At 44.1% G+C, this 17,774-nt stretch overlaps 1 protein-coding gene across 2 annotated transcripts in view; it reads left to right on the plus strand.

Annotated features, from left to right (window-relative positions):
- Window positions 1–12,499, plus strand: part of rbpms (RNA binding protein, mRNA processing factor) — a 15,220-nt gene extending 2,721 nt beyond the window's left edge. Inside the window, exons 4-9 of one of the 2 annotated variants that reach the window (XM_067447935.1) lie at window positions 292–354; window positions 636–786; window positions 3,492–3,610; window positions 9,803–9,876; window positions 10,078–10,172; window positions 11,879–12,499. In XM_067447935.1, the coding sequence (XP_067304036.1) occupies window positions 292–354; window positions 636–786; window positions 3,492–3,610; window positions 9,803–9,865 (396 nt within the window). In that variant the 3' untranslated portion in view covers window positions 9,866–9,876; window positions 10,078–10,172; window positions 11,879–12,499. The remainder of the gene's footprint in view (window positions 1–291; window positions 355–635; window positions 787–3,491; window positions 3,611–9,802; window positions 9,877–10,077; window positions 10,173–11,878) is intronic. The other variant, XM_067447944.1, reaches the window with a different exon arrangement.
- The last annotated feature ends 5,275 nt before the right edge of the window (window positions 12,500–17,774 follow it).

Below are 17,774 nucleotides of genomic sequence, written 5' to 3' on the forward strand. Positions count from 1 at the left end.
GAAATGTGACATGTGGTGTCAGTTATTATGAGTTATACTGTAAGGCTGCTTTTCTCTCTGCATGTCTGTCTTTAGATGACTGAAGTGTATGTGTGTGTGTGTGTGTGTGTATTTTTAGAAACGCCTCTTATCTCTTCCAGAAGCGTAAAGGAAGTGGACACACACACTTCCTGTGTAGTAATGAGGAAATTATAGGGTCAGAAATAATATTGTGTGCGCGTGTGTGTGTGTGTGTGTGTGTGTGTGTGTGTGTGTGTGTGATGTGTGTTCTTGTTTTCTGTGTTACTGCAGCCCGTGGGGTTTGTGAGTTTCGACAGTCGCTCCGAGGCCGAGGCTGCTAAGATTGCATTGAACGTGAGTTACACACTCACAACACGCACGCACGCACACTCACTCACTCACTCACACACTCACACACACACACACACACACACACACACACACACACACACACACACACACACACACACACACACACACACACACACACACACACACACACACACACACACACACACACAAACACAAACACACTCACACATGCAGTGTTGCCAAGTCTGTGGTTTTCCTGGGGACCTGGGCTTGTTTTAAGCTGTTGAGGAAGACTGTAATGCTGTTTGATTGCTCTATTCCAGGGAGTTCGCTTCGACCCGGATATTCCGCAGACTTTACGGCTGGAGTTTGCCAAAGCCAACACCAAAATGGCCAAGAGCAAACTGGTGGGAATCCCAAACCCTGCTCCATCCCGGCAGAGTCCTGGACCGGCCTGTGTCAGCCGAGACCCCTGTGAGTAAAACAGACCGTAATCCACCCAGCATCGCAGGCTCAAGCCTCGAGACTCCTGTGAGTAAAACAGACCGTAATCCACCCAGCATCGCACGCTCAAGCCTCGAGACCCCTGTGAGTAAAACAGACCGTAATCCACCCTGCATCGCAGGCTCAAGCCTCGAGACCCCTGTGAGTAAAACAGACCGTAATCCACCCAGCATCGCAGGCTCAAGCCTCGAGGCCTGTGAGTAAAACAGACCGTAATCCACCCAGCATCGCACGCTCAAGCCTCGAGGCCTGTGAGTAAAACAGACCGTAATCCACCCAGCATCGCACACTCAAGGCTCGAGGCCTGTGAGTAAAACAGACAGTAATCCACCCAGCATCGCACGCTCAAGCCTCGAGACCCCTGTGAGTAAAACAGACCGTAATCCACCCAGCATCGCAGGCTCAAGCCTCGAGGCCCCTGTGAGTAAAACAGACCGTAATCCACCCAGTATCGCACACTCAAGCCTCGAGACCCCTGTGAGTAAAACAGACCGTAATCCACCCAGCATCGCTCGCTCAAGCCTCGAGACCCCTGTGAGTAAAACAGACCGTAATCCACCCAGCATCGCAGGCTCAAGCCTCGAGAACCCTGTGAGTAAAACAGACCGTAATCCACCCAGCATTGCACACTCAAGCCTCGAGACCCCTGTGAGTAAAACAGACCGTAATCCACCCTGCATCGCAGGCTCAAGCCTCGAGACCCCTGTGAGTAAAACAGACCGTAATCCACCCAGCATCGCTCGCTCAAGCCTCGAGACCCCTGTGAGTAAAACAGACCGTAATCCACCCAGCATCGCAGGCTCAAACCTCGAGACCCCTGTGAGTAAAACAGACCGTAATCCACCCAGTATCGCACACTCAAGCCTCGAGACCCCTGTGAGTAAAACAGACCGTAATCCACCCAGCATCGCTCGCTCAAGCCTCGAGACCCCTGTGAGTAAAACAGACCGTAATCCACCCAGCATCGCAGGCTCAAGCCTCGAGACCCCTGTGAGTAAAACAGACCATAATCCACCCAGCATCGCACACTCAAGCCTCGAGACCCCTGTGAGTAAAACAGACCGTAATCCACCCAGCATCGCAGGCTCAAGCCTCGAGACCCCTGTGAGTAAAACAGACCGTAATCCACCCAGCATCGCTCGCTCAAGCCTCGAGACCCCTGTGAGTAAAACAGACCGTAATCCACCCAGCATCGCAGGCTCAAGCCTCGAGACCCCTGTGAGTAAAACAGACCGTAATCCACCTAGCATCGCACACTCAAGCCTCGAGACCCCTGTGAGTAAAACAGACCGTAATCCACCCAGCATCGCACGCTCAAGCCTCGAGACCCCTGTGAGTAAAACAGACCGTAATCCACCCAGCATCGCTCGCTCAAGCCTCCAGACCCCTGTGAGTAAAACAGACCGTAATCCACCCAGCATCGCACACTCAAGCCTCGAGACCCCTGTGAGTAAAACAGACCGTAATCCACTCAGCATCGCAGACTCAAGCCTCAAGACCCCTGTGTGTAAAACAGACCGTAATCCACCCAGCATCGCACACTCAAGCCTCGAGGCCTGTGAGTAAAACAGACCGTAATCCACCCAGCATCGCACACTCAAGCCTCGAGGCCTGTGAGTAAAACAGACAGTAATCCACCCAGCATCTCACGCTCAAGCCTCGAGACCCCTGTGTGTAAAACAGACCGTAATCCACCCAGCATCGCACGCTCAAGCCTCGAGACCCCTGTGAGTCAAACAGACCGTAATCCACCCAGCATCGCATGCTCAAGCCTCGAGACCCCTGTGAGTAAAACAGACCGTAATCCACCCAGCATCACACACTCAAGCCTCGAGACCCCTGTGAGTAAAACAGACCGTAATCCACCCAGCATCGCACACTCAAGCCTCGAGACCCCTGTGCTCAAGCTAACGACCCAAATATGGAAGAGTGTTTGGCGAAACAGTCAAGCATTTAAGGGTTACAGGCAGTGTAGTAATAGCAGCTGGTCTTGGTGAAGCTCAGGCAAGCCATGCAGTTGATTGCAAGATTGCAGTTTCCTGTTGCCCTTGTGGGATGCCTGACTGATGTGAAAGATCAAAAGTCTTAATGTCTCCATAAAAAGTTGCGAATTTAACTTATGCGTATAAATCATATAAAACCTTTGCGGATTAACAAAGTTCACCGCAAATTACGGTCATTTTCTCTTGCATTGGGATGCTGGTGTTTGGGAACACAAGTGTGTGAGACGCTTCTGGGAGGGATTTAACCAAATCATTCGGATCACGGACATGGCTCGGGCATTTACATTCATTTACATGTAATCATTTAGCAGACGCTTTTATCCAAAGCGACTTAGAAAATGAGGAGAGCAATAGAAGAAACGAAACAAACAAGCAAGTGCTGTAACAAGTCTCAGTTAATCGAGCACAGTACACATACTTTTTTGTTCATTTTTTAAATTTATTATAAAACAAACAAACAGAACATTTAATTGGATAGTTAAGGGCTAGTCTTTATTGGTCAGGTGCAGCTGGAAAAGATGCATCTTAAGATGCTTTTTGAAAATGGCTACAGACTCGGCTGCCGGAGTTGAGATAATGACCAAACCAGCATTTGAGATGTTGTGATTTATTTGGTAAATGTGTTTCCACATTCTTCTCCTGTAAACTCATGCTAGTCCTGTTGTTGTTTAGATGAGTTCACGCTGCCTGCGCTGTATCCCAGCAGTACTGATGTGTGGGCATCATACCCACTGTACCCCACTGAGCTGCCACCTGCTGCATATGCCTACAGCTCATCACTGCACTCTCAGGTAACACACACCTGCCCACAGCTCATCACTATACTCTCAGATAACACACACCTGCCTACAGCTCATCACTGCACTCTCAGGTAACACACACCTGCCCACAGCTCATCACTATACTCTCAGATAACACACACCTGCCTACAGCTCATCACTGCACTCACAGGTAACACAGACCTGCCCACAGCTCATCACTGCACTCTCAGGTAACACACACCTGCCCACAGCTCATCACTATACTCTCAGATAACACACACCTGCCTACAGCTCATCACTGCACTCTCAGGTAACACACACCTGCCCACAGCTCATCACTGCACTCTCAGGTAACACACACCTGCCCACAGCTCATCACTATACTCTCAGGTAACACACACCTGCCTACAGCTCATCACTGCACTCTCAGGTAACACACACCTGCCCACAGCTCATCACCGCACTCTCAGGTAACACACACCTGCCTACAGCTCATCACTGCACTCTCAGGTAACACACACCTGCCCACAGCTCATCACTGCACTCTCAGGTAACACACACCTGCCTACAGCTCATCACTGCACTCCCAGGTAACACACACCTGCCTACAGCTCATCACTGCACTCTCAGGTAACACACACCTGCCCACAGCTCATCACTGCACTCTCAGGTAACACACACCTGCCCACAGCTCATCACTGCACTCTCAGGTAACACACACCTGCCTACAGCTCATCACTGCACTCTCAGGTAACACACACCTGCCCACAGCTCATCACTGCACTCTCAGGTAACACACACCTGCCCACAGATCATCACTGCACTCTCAGGAAACACACACCTGCCTACAGCTCATCACTGCACTCCCAGGTAACACACACCTGCCCACAGCTCATCACTGCACTCTCAGGTAACACACACCTGCCCACAGCTCATCACCGCACTCTCAGGTAACACACACCTGCCTACAGCTCATCACTGCACTCTCAGGTAACACACACCTGCTCACAGCTCATCACTGCACTCTCAGGTAACACACACCTGCCCACGGCTCATCACTGTACTCTCAGGTAACACACACCTGCCTACAGCTCATCACTGCATTCTCAGGTAACACACACCTGCCCACACCTCATCACTGCACTCTCAGTTAACACATTCCTGCCCACAGCTCATCACTGCACTCTCAGGTAACACACACCTGCCTACAGCTCATCACTGCACTCTCAGGTAACACACACCTGCCCACAGCTCATCACTGCACTCTCAGGTAACACACACCTTCCCACTGCGCATCACTGTACTCTCAGGTAACACACACTTTTTAAAAGTGTAACATTAGTAATTATCTTGGCTATGTATGAAACCCTTGTTCCCTAAGGAGGTAATGGAGAGGTTGTCACCATCACCGACGCACTGGGATCACGGATGTAATGCATTTGCTTTTTGATGAGTAGCTGAGACAGTGACCCAGCTGCTCAGCAGGGTACAGGAATCATGCTTTCCCAGAGACTTGCCATCGACTGCATCGTGATGTGCGGCAATAGTGCAACATACACTTCCAGTGTGGAGGGAGGCCTTCCCTCCAGCCCATTTTGCAGGAAGGAAAGCACAACTCTTCCCAGGGATAAGATTACCATTCGATGAACAGGTTCCATTTAAATGCATGGAGGACGTGTTAGTGTCTACCACCTCCTGGGTAGATCACCTAATTCCTGCCACAGGGTGCCCCGTCTCTGAAAAAGCAGGTCCTTCTTCAGAGGAATGCTCCAGGGAGGGACTGTTGTGAGGAGCATCAGTTCTAGGAACCAGGTCTGGTTGGGCCAATATGGGAGACTAGCAAGACCTGCTCTTTGCACAGTGTCTGTGAAAGTAGGCTCACTGGAGGAAATGCATACTTGCTCCGGGGCCAGCTGTGTGCCAGTGCATCCATGGGGGTGTTGCTGCTCTTTTTAAAGATGTCTATCAATGTAAGCAAGTATCATTTGGTGATTATTTGTCTCTAGAATATCTGGGTATTGTGTTAAAAGGTTCTCCACGCGTCCTGCTTATCATTGTTTACAGGCCTCCAAAGTACTCTCCAGCCTTTATTGAGGAATTTACAGAACTGTTATCAATAATTTCCTCAGAGTTTGACTGTTTTGTTATTGCTGGGGATTTTAACATTCACATAGATAATATTGAATCCACTACAACAAAAGAGCTCATGACTGTTCTTAACACTTTTGATTTGACACAGCATGTAAATGGACCCACACACAATCGTGGACACACTCTAGATTTAATTATCAGCAAGGGTCTAAACATTTCATCGATTGTTATTAAGGATGTGGCACTGTCTGATCATTTCTGTATTTTCTTTGACATATCAATCTCTCCTGCCATTGAAGCTAGATCTGTCTCTGTCAAAAAGAGATGCTTAAATGAGAACACTAATGTGCTGTTTATGAAGGCTTTATCTCTAAAACCAAGCATATCTGCAGACTCTGTTGATTTTCTCCTTGACTCCTTTAACTCAAAAGTTAAGAGTGTAATGGATGATATTGGCCCTCTGAAAGTCAGGAAAAAGAGTGGCAAACAAAAGGCACCATGGAGAAACTCAACAGCAGTTCAAATAATGAAAAGACAATGCAGAAAATATGAACGAAAGTGGCGGAAGACAAAACTTGTAGTCCATTATAACATCTATAAAGACAGCCTTCATGCTTTCAATGTTGAACTAGGCAAAGCTAGACAGACCTTCTTCTCAAATATTATAAACAAACACATAAACAACACGCGCACTCTTTTTGCTACTGTAGACAGACTAACAAACCCCCCGAGTCACATTCCCAGAGAAATGCTCTCAGACAGCAAATGCAGTGAGTTTGCTTCCTTCTTCTCAGAGAAAATCAAAAATATCAGAAAGGCGATCAGCACATCCTCTAGTTGCTCTGGGGTCAGTCAGATCAGACCAAACCCTCGGAAAATTACTATGTCTGATTTCGAAACAATTGACGGTAAAATTTTAGAAGACACAGTACAGCATCTTAAAACATCAACCTGCACCCTTGACGCACTCCCCACTTCTTTTTTCAAAAGTGTGTTTAACTGTTTGGAAGCAGATCTCCTAGAAGTGGTGAACTCCTCACTTCTCTACGGGACTTTTCCAACCGCCCTTAAAATTGCAATACTTAAGCCTCTTCTGAAAAAGAGAAACCTAGATAACTCCATACTGAGCAACTACAGACCAATCTCAAATCTCCCCTTCATAGGCAAAATCATCGAAAAAGTTGTTTTCAATCAACTAAACAAATTCTTAAACTCAAACGGATTCTTTGACAATTTTCAATCTGGTTTCCGACCGCATCACAGCACAGAGACAGCGCTCATAAAGATTATAAATGATATTCGCTTAAATACTGATACAGGCAAAACATCAATTCTGGTTCTACTCGATCTCAGTGCTGCATTCGACACTGTTGACCACACCATACTTCTAGACAGGCTGGAAAACTGGGTCGGGCTTTCTGGGATGGTCCTCAGATGGTTCCGATCATACTTAGAAGGGAGAGGTTATTATGTGAGTATAGGAGACCATAAGTCTGAGTGGACGTCCATGACATGCGGAGTCCCACAAGGGTCAATTCTAGCACCTCTCCTGTTTAACCTGTATATGCTGCCACTGAGCCAAATAATGAAAAAGAACAATATTGCTTACCACAGCTATGCTGATGACACCCAGCTCTACTTAGCACTGTCACCTAATGACTACAGCCCCATTGACTCGCTGTGCAAATGCATTGATGAAGTTAACGACTGGATGTGCCAAAACTATCTTCAGTTAAACAAAGACAAAACTGAAATCATTACATTTGGAAACAAAGATGAAATTCTCAAGGTGAACGCGTATCTTGAGGCTAAAGGTCTGATAACAAAAAATCAAGTCAGGAATCTTGGTGTAATTTTGGAGTCAGACCTGAGTTTCAGTAGTCATGTCAAAGCAATAACTAAATCAGCATACTATCATCTGAAAAATATTGCAAGGATTAGATGTTTTGTCTCCAGGCAAGACTTAGAGAAACTGGTTCACGCTTTCATCACCAGTAGGGTGGACTATTGTAATGGCCTTCTCACTGGCCTTCCCAAAAAGACCATTAGACAGCTGCAGCTCATACAGAACGCTGAGCAGAAGCAGAACATATGACCATATCACACCAGTCCTCAGGTCTCTACACTGGCTTCCAGTTACATTTAGAATCGATTTTAAAGTACTGTTACTTGTTTATAAATCACTCAATGAGCTAGGACCTCAATACATCGCAGATATGCTGATTAAATACAAACCCAACAGATCACTCAGATCAGCAGGATCAAGTCAGTTAGAAATACCAAGAGTTCACACAAAGCAAGGAGAGTCTGCCTTTAGCTATTATGCCAGCCGTAGTTGGAACCGGCTTCCTGAACAGATCAGATGTGCTCCAACAGTAGCCACATTCAAATCCAGACTCAAAACACATCTGTTCAGCTGTGCATTTACTGAATGAGTACTGTGCCACTATACGTCCGACTGATTGCACCTTATCTATGCATCATTTTTTTTAAATATTTTTTTTTATAACTGTTTTAGTTTACCTGTTCTTTTCTTTGGTTATCATCATTTTATTACTTTTAATTCTCTTTACATTGTATTCTTTTTCTTATGCATTTTTTAGCCCTATTTTAATTCCTTTCTATGTAAAGCACTTTGAATTGCCATTGTGTATGAAATGTGCTATATAATAAACTTGCCTTGCCTTGCCTTGCCTTGCCATGCTGAGGATCCCCTCGGTCAGGGAATAAAACACCTGGCAATGTGATGTGTCCATGCCCAGCACAAGACATACTGCTAACAACTTGAGGCAATTTATGTGCCAATGCATGCCCATTGTACGTGGCCCCCCAGCAGGTGGCAGAGGCATCTGTGGAGACAACAGCATGCCACTTGTTCTGGGGATTTCTGTGCAGCAGAGAACTGTTGGACAATGTTTTCCATTGTGTCACCAAGGAGGCCGGCCTGGGAGATAGGGGAGTCTAAAGCTGATGATACACAGGGCAAATTTTTGAGCAATGTTGCTGGACAAAATTTCTTAAAGATGGTGCTGTGGGCTTTTTCCCATTGGGAATGGGCAACAAATTTCTCTTTGGATGTCCAGATAAAAATGTGTTGCCCATTCTCAATGGGAAAGTGCCCAAGCAACTTCTTTCAGCAACATTGCCCGGCAACATTGGTCATAAGGCTTCCTCCTGAAGGGTTAGGGTTAGGGTAAGGGTAACCCAACACCAGATAAGAGGCTTCCTCCTGAAGGAATATGATTAGGGTAACCCAACACCGGATAAGGCTTCCTCCTGAAGGGTTAGGGTTAGGGTAACCCAGCACAGGATAAGGCTTCCTCCTGAAGGAATATGATTAGGGTAACCCAACACCGGATAAGGCTTCCTCCTGAAGGGTTAGGGTAACCCAACACATGATAAGGCTTCCTCCTGAAGGGTTAGGGTTAGGGCAACCCAACACAGGATAAGGCTTCCTCCTGAAGGGTTAGGGTTAGGGTAACCCAACACAGGATAAGGCTTCCTCCTGAAGGGTTAGGGTTAGGGTAACCCAACACCAGATAAGGCTTCCTCCTGAAGGGTTAGGGTTAGGGTAACCCAACACCGGATAAGGCTTCCTCCTGAAGGGTTAGGGTTAGGGTAACCCAACACCAGATCCTCCTGAAGAACACTTGTCTTGAGTACACACTCTTTACCTTCATCCCCAGAGGACATAAGAACACCCTTGTCCTTGGTGACATAAGAACACTCGGCATCTTGTCCTTGGTGGAGACCCGAATGAAATGTCCACAAGAAGCTCCATGTCCGTATTTATACCTGCACTGAGGCTCAATTGGCTCGTTTATTTTACACTTAAAGAGGATTGGGCTTTGAGTCTCTGGCGTGATCCCAATATGTCTGTGATGTCAGCATAACAACGAACGTGACTTTTGTTTGCATTATATTCATCAGTTTCATTGTTTTAGTTCTGTGCCTGTTTCCTTACTGACCGAACTGAACCACGAATAAAGATGCTAACTGAAGTTTATGATATCCAGGTTTACTAGAAAGTCAGATGTTTTACAGATGAGTATTCTTCCTCTGTCTCTAGAGCTAGTGATCTACTGTACTCGTGAATATTAATGATCATACGGATGTTCTGTTTTGTGTCAGATTCGCTGGCTGCCCACTACCGATGCAACCAATCAGGGCTGGAAGAGCCGACAGTTCTGTTGACGTATATATATGTGAGTATAACACATTCACACATGCATGAAGTGCAGAATGATCTTGATAATTGACTAAACTAAATATTATTAGAACAATTAGTTGACTATTCAATCCATGTTTCAGTAGCTCTTAACCATTTTAACGCAATCACTGAGAGAAAACTATCTTCATGAGGAACTGAAGGACTGATGCTGTTTGAAAACCGCTTGATGTTGCAGGTGTGTGATGTGACAGACAGCTTCCTGATCTTTTTCTGTCTTTCTCTTCATCAGTCGTTTCTGCCAGATAGAGCCACATCAGTCTGAAACAAGAAGTGAGTAACTGTTAAGTGAGTGATAATGTTCAGTCAGCCACTCATTGCCACAAAATAAACCCCGACACACATCAGAGCCATTTATTACAGAACTGCATACCAGATAAATACACTATATAGCCAGAAGTATTGGGCTGCCCCTCCAAATCACTGAGTTCAGGTGTTCGATCCATTCATGGCTACAGGTGTATAAATCAAGTTCTAGGCCTGCAGACGCTTCTACACACATTAGTGGAAGAATGGGTCGCTCTCAGGAGGTCAGTGAACTCAAGCGTGGGGCCGTGATCCTCACTACTAAATATTCCACGCTCAACTGTTAGTGGGATTATAACAATGTGGAAGCCATTGGGAACAACAGCAACTCAGGCACGAAGTGTTAAATCCTGAGGCGGGGTCAGCGCATGCTGAGGGTCACAGTGCCCAGAAGTCACCAACTTTCTGCAGAGTCAACAGCTTCAGACCTCCAGACTTCTGTGGCCTTCAGATGAGCTCAAGAACAGCGGAGAGAGCTTCATGGAATGGGTTTCCATGGCGGAGCAGCTAATCCAAGCCTTACATCACCAAGAGCAATGCAAAGCGTGGGATGCAGTGGAGTAAAGCAGCCGCCACTGGACTCTAGAGCAGTGAGACGTGTTCTCTGAGCGACCAATCACGCTTCAGTCTGACAATCCCATGGACGAGTCTGGGTTTGGCCGTCGCCAGGAGAACGGGACTCGCCTGACTGCATTGTGCTAAGTGTAGGGTTTGGTGGTGGGGAGATTATGGGGTGGGGTTGTTTTCCAGGACTTCTCCCCTTAGTTCCAGTGAAAGGAACTCTTAATGCTTCACCAAGACATATTGGTCAATTTCATGCTCCCAACTTTGTGGGATCAGTTTGTGGACGGCCCCTTCCTGTCCCAGCATGACTGCGCTCCAGTGCACAAAGCGTCCCTCCATAAAGACATGGATGAGGAGTTTGGTGTGGAGGAACTGGACTGGCCTGCACAGAGTCCTGAGCTCAACCCGATAGAACAGCTTTGGGATGAATTAGAGCGGAGACTGAGAGCCAGGCCTTCTCGTCCAACATCAGTGCCTGACCTCACAAATGAGCTTCTAGAAGAATGGGCAAAAATCCCCATAAACACACTCCTAAACCTTGAGGAAAGCCTTCCCAGAAGAGCTGGAGCTGTTAGAGACGGTTGGCCGACTCCAGATTAAACCCCACGGATTAACAATGGGAAACTCATGTGTGTGTGAAGGCAGGAGTCTCAAAACCTTTGGCAATATAGTGTATATACATGGATGTGAAATATTGATTTGACTGTAATTGATTAATGATGTGAAGGCAGAATGTGGAGTGGAGCACAGGAATGAGGACATGAAATTAAATTCAGTGTCACTATGCACAAATATAAGAGCATGACAATCTGGTAATAATTACACGACTTACCAATAACAATGTTTGGAATTTGTATTTGTACTTTTGATGAAACTTAATCTACTTGATGGGACAAGAATAATCTTGAACAAACATACAATTCAGAGAAAAGGAAGATGTTCCTAAAGATCATAAAGTGTTTCTCATAGCCTGTTTTAATGACATTGTAATGTTTATATTAATAATGATGGAGTCTAATCACACGTACTTGGCTTGTGTAAACACACGAGTGTCGTCTGTTCCTCCTGCGGGTCTTTAAACTCTTCTCTCTCTGTGTTTAACACTGAAGATGCTGCTGTGAGCCGGAACAACCACAACATCAACAGCAAACCTCGTCCTCATCCTCGTCCTCGCTTCTCTTCTCCTTCTTCTTCTCTTCTGCTTGTGAAGTTTATGATTCATGATTATGTATAATGTTGATCTTATTAGTTTAATCAATAATAATTACTGCACTGCAAAAAAAATTATTTCTTTCTTAGTATTTTTGTCTTGTTTCTAGTCTAAATATCTAAACTTTCTTAAAACAAGAAGTATTTTTTTTTTTTTTTTTTTTTTAGATAGGGACAGTGCATATTAATGAACATCAATACAATAATGAACAATGTAAATATGCTAGAGTTAGCACCACAGCTAATTTTCATCTATTGTCCCTAGGCAGATAAAAAACAAAAACAAGGACAAGCACGCATACACACCCTCAATGGTTTAAGGGACACAGAACACACTAACAGCAAAACACTAACAGCAACAATAAAAACAGAATATACGAACAAATAATCAAGGAATCGTCACACTTAAAAAGTTCACGAGGCAGTTTAAAAATGCGTGCAACTTTGGTTTTCTAAAAGCCATATTTTTAAATGAGTTTTAAACAAGTAAAAAAGACAAGTAAAAAAAATGTTTCGGGATAAAAAAAACTCAAAATGAAGAGTTTTTGCTTAAAATAAGATAAATAATCTGCCAATGGTCTAAGTAAAATAATGTTTTAAGATTAAACAAGACAAAAATACTGAGAAAGAAATGATTTTTTTTGCAGTGTGTAAGTTCTGATAGGTAGGTGCATGACTTGCCAAAAAGTCATTTTGGTATTTAAAATTGTTTTGATATTATATTGCATATTCTTCAAATTAAGTATTTTTATAATGAATGAAGTGAAATGTTTTCAGTGCCATTTTAATGTAATTGCTACGAGTTCTTTCTTATATGTACAAGAATGTTTTTAATGGCTATGAATGTCGTATTGAGCTTACGCTTACTTAAATCATTAAATAAAAAAAGATTGTGAGAATTCTTTGAAAACAGTCTGAGAGTTATTTAATGTCTAAATATAGTCAGAAACATCATCTCACTCAGATCTTCTAATAATAGCAACTCTGTATGTGCTTGATGAGAGACAAACACTTTTACTGAGTAAGAGAGAGAGAGTGTGTGAGTGTGTGTGTGTGTTTTATATATATATATACGCACGCACGCACACGAGCATCAGAACTGGACCACGGAGCAATGGAAGAAGATGGCCTGGTCTGAGGAATCACGTGTTCTTCTACATCACGTGGATGGCCGGGTGTGTGTGTGTGTGTGTGTGAGTGTGTGTGTGTGTTTTATATATATATATACGCACGCACGCACGCGAGCATCAGAACTGGACCACGGAGCAATGGAAGAAGGTGGCCTGGTCTGAGGAATCACGTGTTCTTCTATATCATGTGGATGGGTTAGGGTTAGGTTAGGTTGGGCCGGGTGTGTGTGTGTGTGTGTGTGTGTGTGTGTGGCTTACCTGGGGAACACATGGCCCCAGGATGCACTATGGGAAGAAGGCGAGCCGGCGGAGGCAGTGTGATGCTTTGGCCAATGTTCTGCTGGGAAACCTTGGGTCCTCCATCCATGTGGATGTTACTTTGACACGCTCCACCTACCTAAGCATTGCTGAGACCATGTTCAGCCTTTGATGGAAACGGTATTCTGGTGGCTGTGGCTCTTCCAGCAGGATAATGCTCCTGACACAAAGCACAAATGCTTCAGGAATGGTTTGAGGAGCACAACAACCAGTTTGAGGCGTCGACTCGGCCTCCAGATTCCCCAGATCTCAATCCAATCGAGCATCTGTGGGATGAGCTGAACAAACAAGACCGATCCATCCCACCTCGCAACTTACAGGACTGAAAGGATCTGCTGCTAACATCTTGGTGCCAGATACCACAGCACACCTTCAGGGGTCTAGTGGAGTCCATCAGAGACAGGTCAGGGGTCCAACACAATATTAGGTCATAATGTTATGCCTGATTGCTGTATATCTTGTCATGTATATAGCTGTATTGATCGCACTGTAAAACACGTGCTAGAATCATAATTGAATTGAGTCCACAAAACTAAACAGCTGTAAAAACCAGCGAAGGGCCATCAGGAGACTGCAGCTGTATCAGCCACACATGAGCCAATGCTGCCATCTGCTGGTTCATCATACACACACACACACACACACACACACACACACAGGCCCTAAACCTACCCATCACAGGAAACATTCTGCATTTTTACATTTTCAAAAAAGCATAATTTAGTATGTTTATGAATCCATTGACATTGTGGGGACATTTGGTCATCACAATGTAATATAGGCAAGTGCACACACACAAACACACACACTCTCTCATTCTCTCTCTCGTGCGCATGCGTGAGCTGACTGAGGCTGTGAGTGCGGAGAGCGTGGTGAGTGCTGAGTGTTGTTTGAGTGCGAGTGATTTCTTTTCGTGGCTGCTGTGCCAACTAATATTTCACCCTCGTTTATTCTTTCTCTTTTCTCTCTCCCTTTTCTCTCTTTGTTTTTTTGCGGTTTAGTTGCTAATAATAGTTTTTTTGGTGCGTTGATCCGGGCCGAGTGCTACCTTTAGGGAAGCATGGCGGTCCCGGAATCGCGAGTCTTGTTTACACTCACGCGGCGCCACGCAGTGAAAGTGGCGGCGGCAGTGAGTGTAGAGGACTGTTGTTTGGCTATAGGAGAAGTTGTGGGCCATGAGTGCATTCTGTCAGCCTCAAAAATGAATAACGCTAATGTTATATTTTTAAATAGTGTAGACAAAGCAAATGAACTAGTTGAGAGTGGGATTTTTATTGATGGTTGGTTTACACCTGTTCTTCCATTGTCAATGCCATCTAAAAAAGTAACATTGTCCAATGTCCCCCCGTTCATCAGTGACCAGTTATTAAATCAATCTCTTTCCCGTTATGGAAAAGTGGTGTCGCCGATTAAAAGAATACCAATTGGAAGCGGATCTCCGTTGTTGAAGCACGTAGTTTCTTTTAGGCGATTTGCCTACATGATCGTGAAGGATGACGCTGAATTAGACCTTACGTTCAAATTCCGGATCGATGATTTTGATTACGTTGTATTTGCAACAACAGGGAAGATGAAATGTTTCGGTTGCAATAAAGTGGGACATTTAGTACGTGATTGCCCTGATAAAAAAGAAACATCTGTAGCAGAGCAAAATATAGATGATGCAAATGTTCCACTCGCGACACGTCAACCTATAGACAGCACAGACGCGATCGCGGCAGAGCGAGCTGTACCTGAGACGATTGCAACAGAGCTGCAAGAGGTAAATCAGGCCTCTTCCGCGATTACTGTAATAAAGTCGCCTAATAGAAAGGAAGATGATGCGGAGTCTACCGGGTCTTTTGATGACGGACGTTCTTTAAAAGATCAAATAGGACTCACTTGCCCAGACAGGGACACCTTAAATAAGGTGTCAGAGGTCTCCCAGCGCGAGGGGGGAAAACTGCCTCCGATCGAGCACAGAAGTGAGAACGATGGCATTGACAAAGAGACAGAACGCGCTCTGTTTAAAGTACCGCTAAAACGGAGGAAAAGTGAGAATACTTGTGAGTCGGGACCTGTAAAGAAAACAAATGTAAACGTAGCTGATAGTGAGGACCAGGGTGAAACCGAGAGTGATTGTGAATCTGATTCTAGCCTTCCTTTTTCTCAGAGTGAATGTGTGAGTCGAAATTATGAAATGGAAGATATAAGACTCTTTCTTAAAGCAACAAAAAATAGAAGAGGAGTACGAGTGAATGAATATTTTCCTGATCTTAAGCAGTTCATTGAAAAAACAAGGTGTCTGATGGCTGAAGGATGTTTTACTAATAAGGAAATTTACAGGTTAAAAAAAATATTGAGAAAACTCAATACTGAAATTAGTAATGATGGTGATGAAAAAAGCTAATTTAATGATAATCAGTGGTTTGTTTTTACTGTTTTGTTTTTTATTCATTATGGGTGAAGTTAGTGTTGCTTCAGTGAATGTAAATGGAGCAAGAGATGTGAAAAAAAGGGTAGCATTATATGAAATGTCTAAAGAGAAAAAACTAGATATTATTTTACTTCAAGAAACTCACAGTGATTTAAAGAATGCTGCAGATTGGGAAAGGGAATGGGATGGCATCTCTATTTTAAGTCATAACACTGCTGTTAGTGGCGGAGTCGCCATTTTATTTTCAAAAAATTTTAAACCAATTTCTTATGATGTTGAAGAGATTATAAAGGGCAGATTTTTAAAGGTTCGAGCTTTATTTGAAAATCATGTTTTTGTTTTTATTTGTGTTTATGTCCCTACCTCAGGAGTCGAAAGAATGCTGTTTTTAAATACCCTCAATTCAACCCTGCAAAATTGTAATAGTGAAGAGTTTTTGTTTCTGGGCGGCGATTTTAACTGTACAGAACAAAATCTTGATAGAAATCACACGGAGCCCCATGAGCCATCCCGTAAGAGACTCATTCAAGTCATTAAAACACATGAATTGTGTGATATATGGAGACATGTCAATGGTAGTCTAAGGCAATATACTTGGGCTCATACCCGTGGGAGGGTTTTTTCTTTAGCTAGGTTGGATAGATTTTATGGTTTTAAACATCAATGTGGTATTTTTAGCAAATGTTTGATTGTTCCTGTTAGTTTCTCTGACCATAGTATGGTGGTGTGTTCTTTTATTTTGAGCTCCACAAGACCAAATAGTGCTTATTGGCATTTTAATAGTTCACTGTTAAATGATAAACATTTTAAGGATACTTTTAAATATTTTTGGGAGAATTTTAGAGCCACAAGGAATTCTTACCAGTCTTTAAATCAGTGGTGGGATTTTGGTAAAGTGCAAATTAAACAGTTTTGTCAACAGCATACTCGAAATATCACTATACAGTTATCAAAATCAATGAAAAATTTGGAGACAGCAATAGTTAAACTTCAAGAATTAGCAGATTCAACTGGGGGGAATAATGTTTTAGAAACTCTTTCAGTTAAAAAAACTCAGCTTAGTGATCTTTTAGAGGTTAAGGTGCAAGGAGCTCTGGTTCGGTCCCGTTTCCAGAATATTGACCAATTGGATGCTCCAACTAAATTTTTCTTTAATTTAGAAAAAAAGAATGGACAAAAAAGATTAATTCATGCTCTCCGCTCTGAATCTGGGATGTTGTTATCTGACCCCATTGATATTAGAAAGAGAGCAGTTTGTTTTTACGAAAAGCTGTACAGCTGTGAATGTGTTGCAGAGCCTGACAGTGACAATGTCTTCTTTGAAAGCTTGGCACAGGTGTCTGAGGATGCCAATACAGAACTCAGTAAGGCCATGAGCCTCGACGAGTTATACAAGGCCCTTCAGGGCATGGAGTCCGGGAAGGCTCCCGGCATCGATGGTCTCCCAGCGGACTTTTATAAGTCTTTCTGGACAGTATTGGGGGAAGATTTGCTCGCGGTGCTTAACGAAAGCTTGGCTGGAGGGTGGCTGCCGTTGAGCTGCCGTAGAGCAATTCTTACACTTCTCCCAAAAAAAGGAGATCTAACGGACATTAGGAACTGGCGCCCTGTGTCGCTGCTTTGTACAGATTACAAACTGCTCTCAAAAACTTTGGCAAATAGGATGGCGGAAACAATGGAGCAAGTTATTCACCCGGACCAGAGCTATTGCATACCTGGTAGGTCCATTTTTGATAATATTTCTTTAGTACGCGATATTTTAGAGGTCTCCAAGTTGTTTAATTTAGATTGTGCTTTGTTTTCTCTGGATCAAGAAAAGGCATTCGATAGAGTTGAACATAATTACCTCTGGAAAACTTTAAGAGCTTTTGGGTTCTGCCAAGATTTTGTAGATATGATTAAGACGCTGTATACGGATGTTGAGAGTTTGCT

This window comes from Pseudorasbora parva, chromosome 1 (assembly GCF_024679245.1).
Source record: "Pseudorasbora parva isolate DD20220531a chromosome 1, ASM2467924v1, whole genome shotgun sequence".
NCBI classification, from domain to species: domain Eukaryota; kingdom Metazoa; phylum Chordata; class Actinopteri; order Cypriniformes; family Gobionidae; genus Pseudorasbora; species Pseudorasbora parva.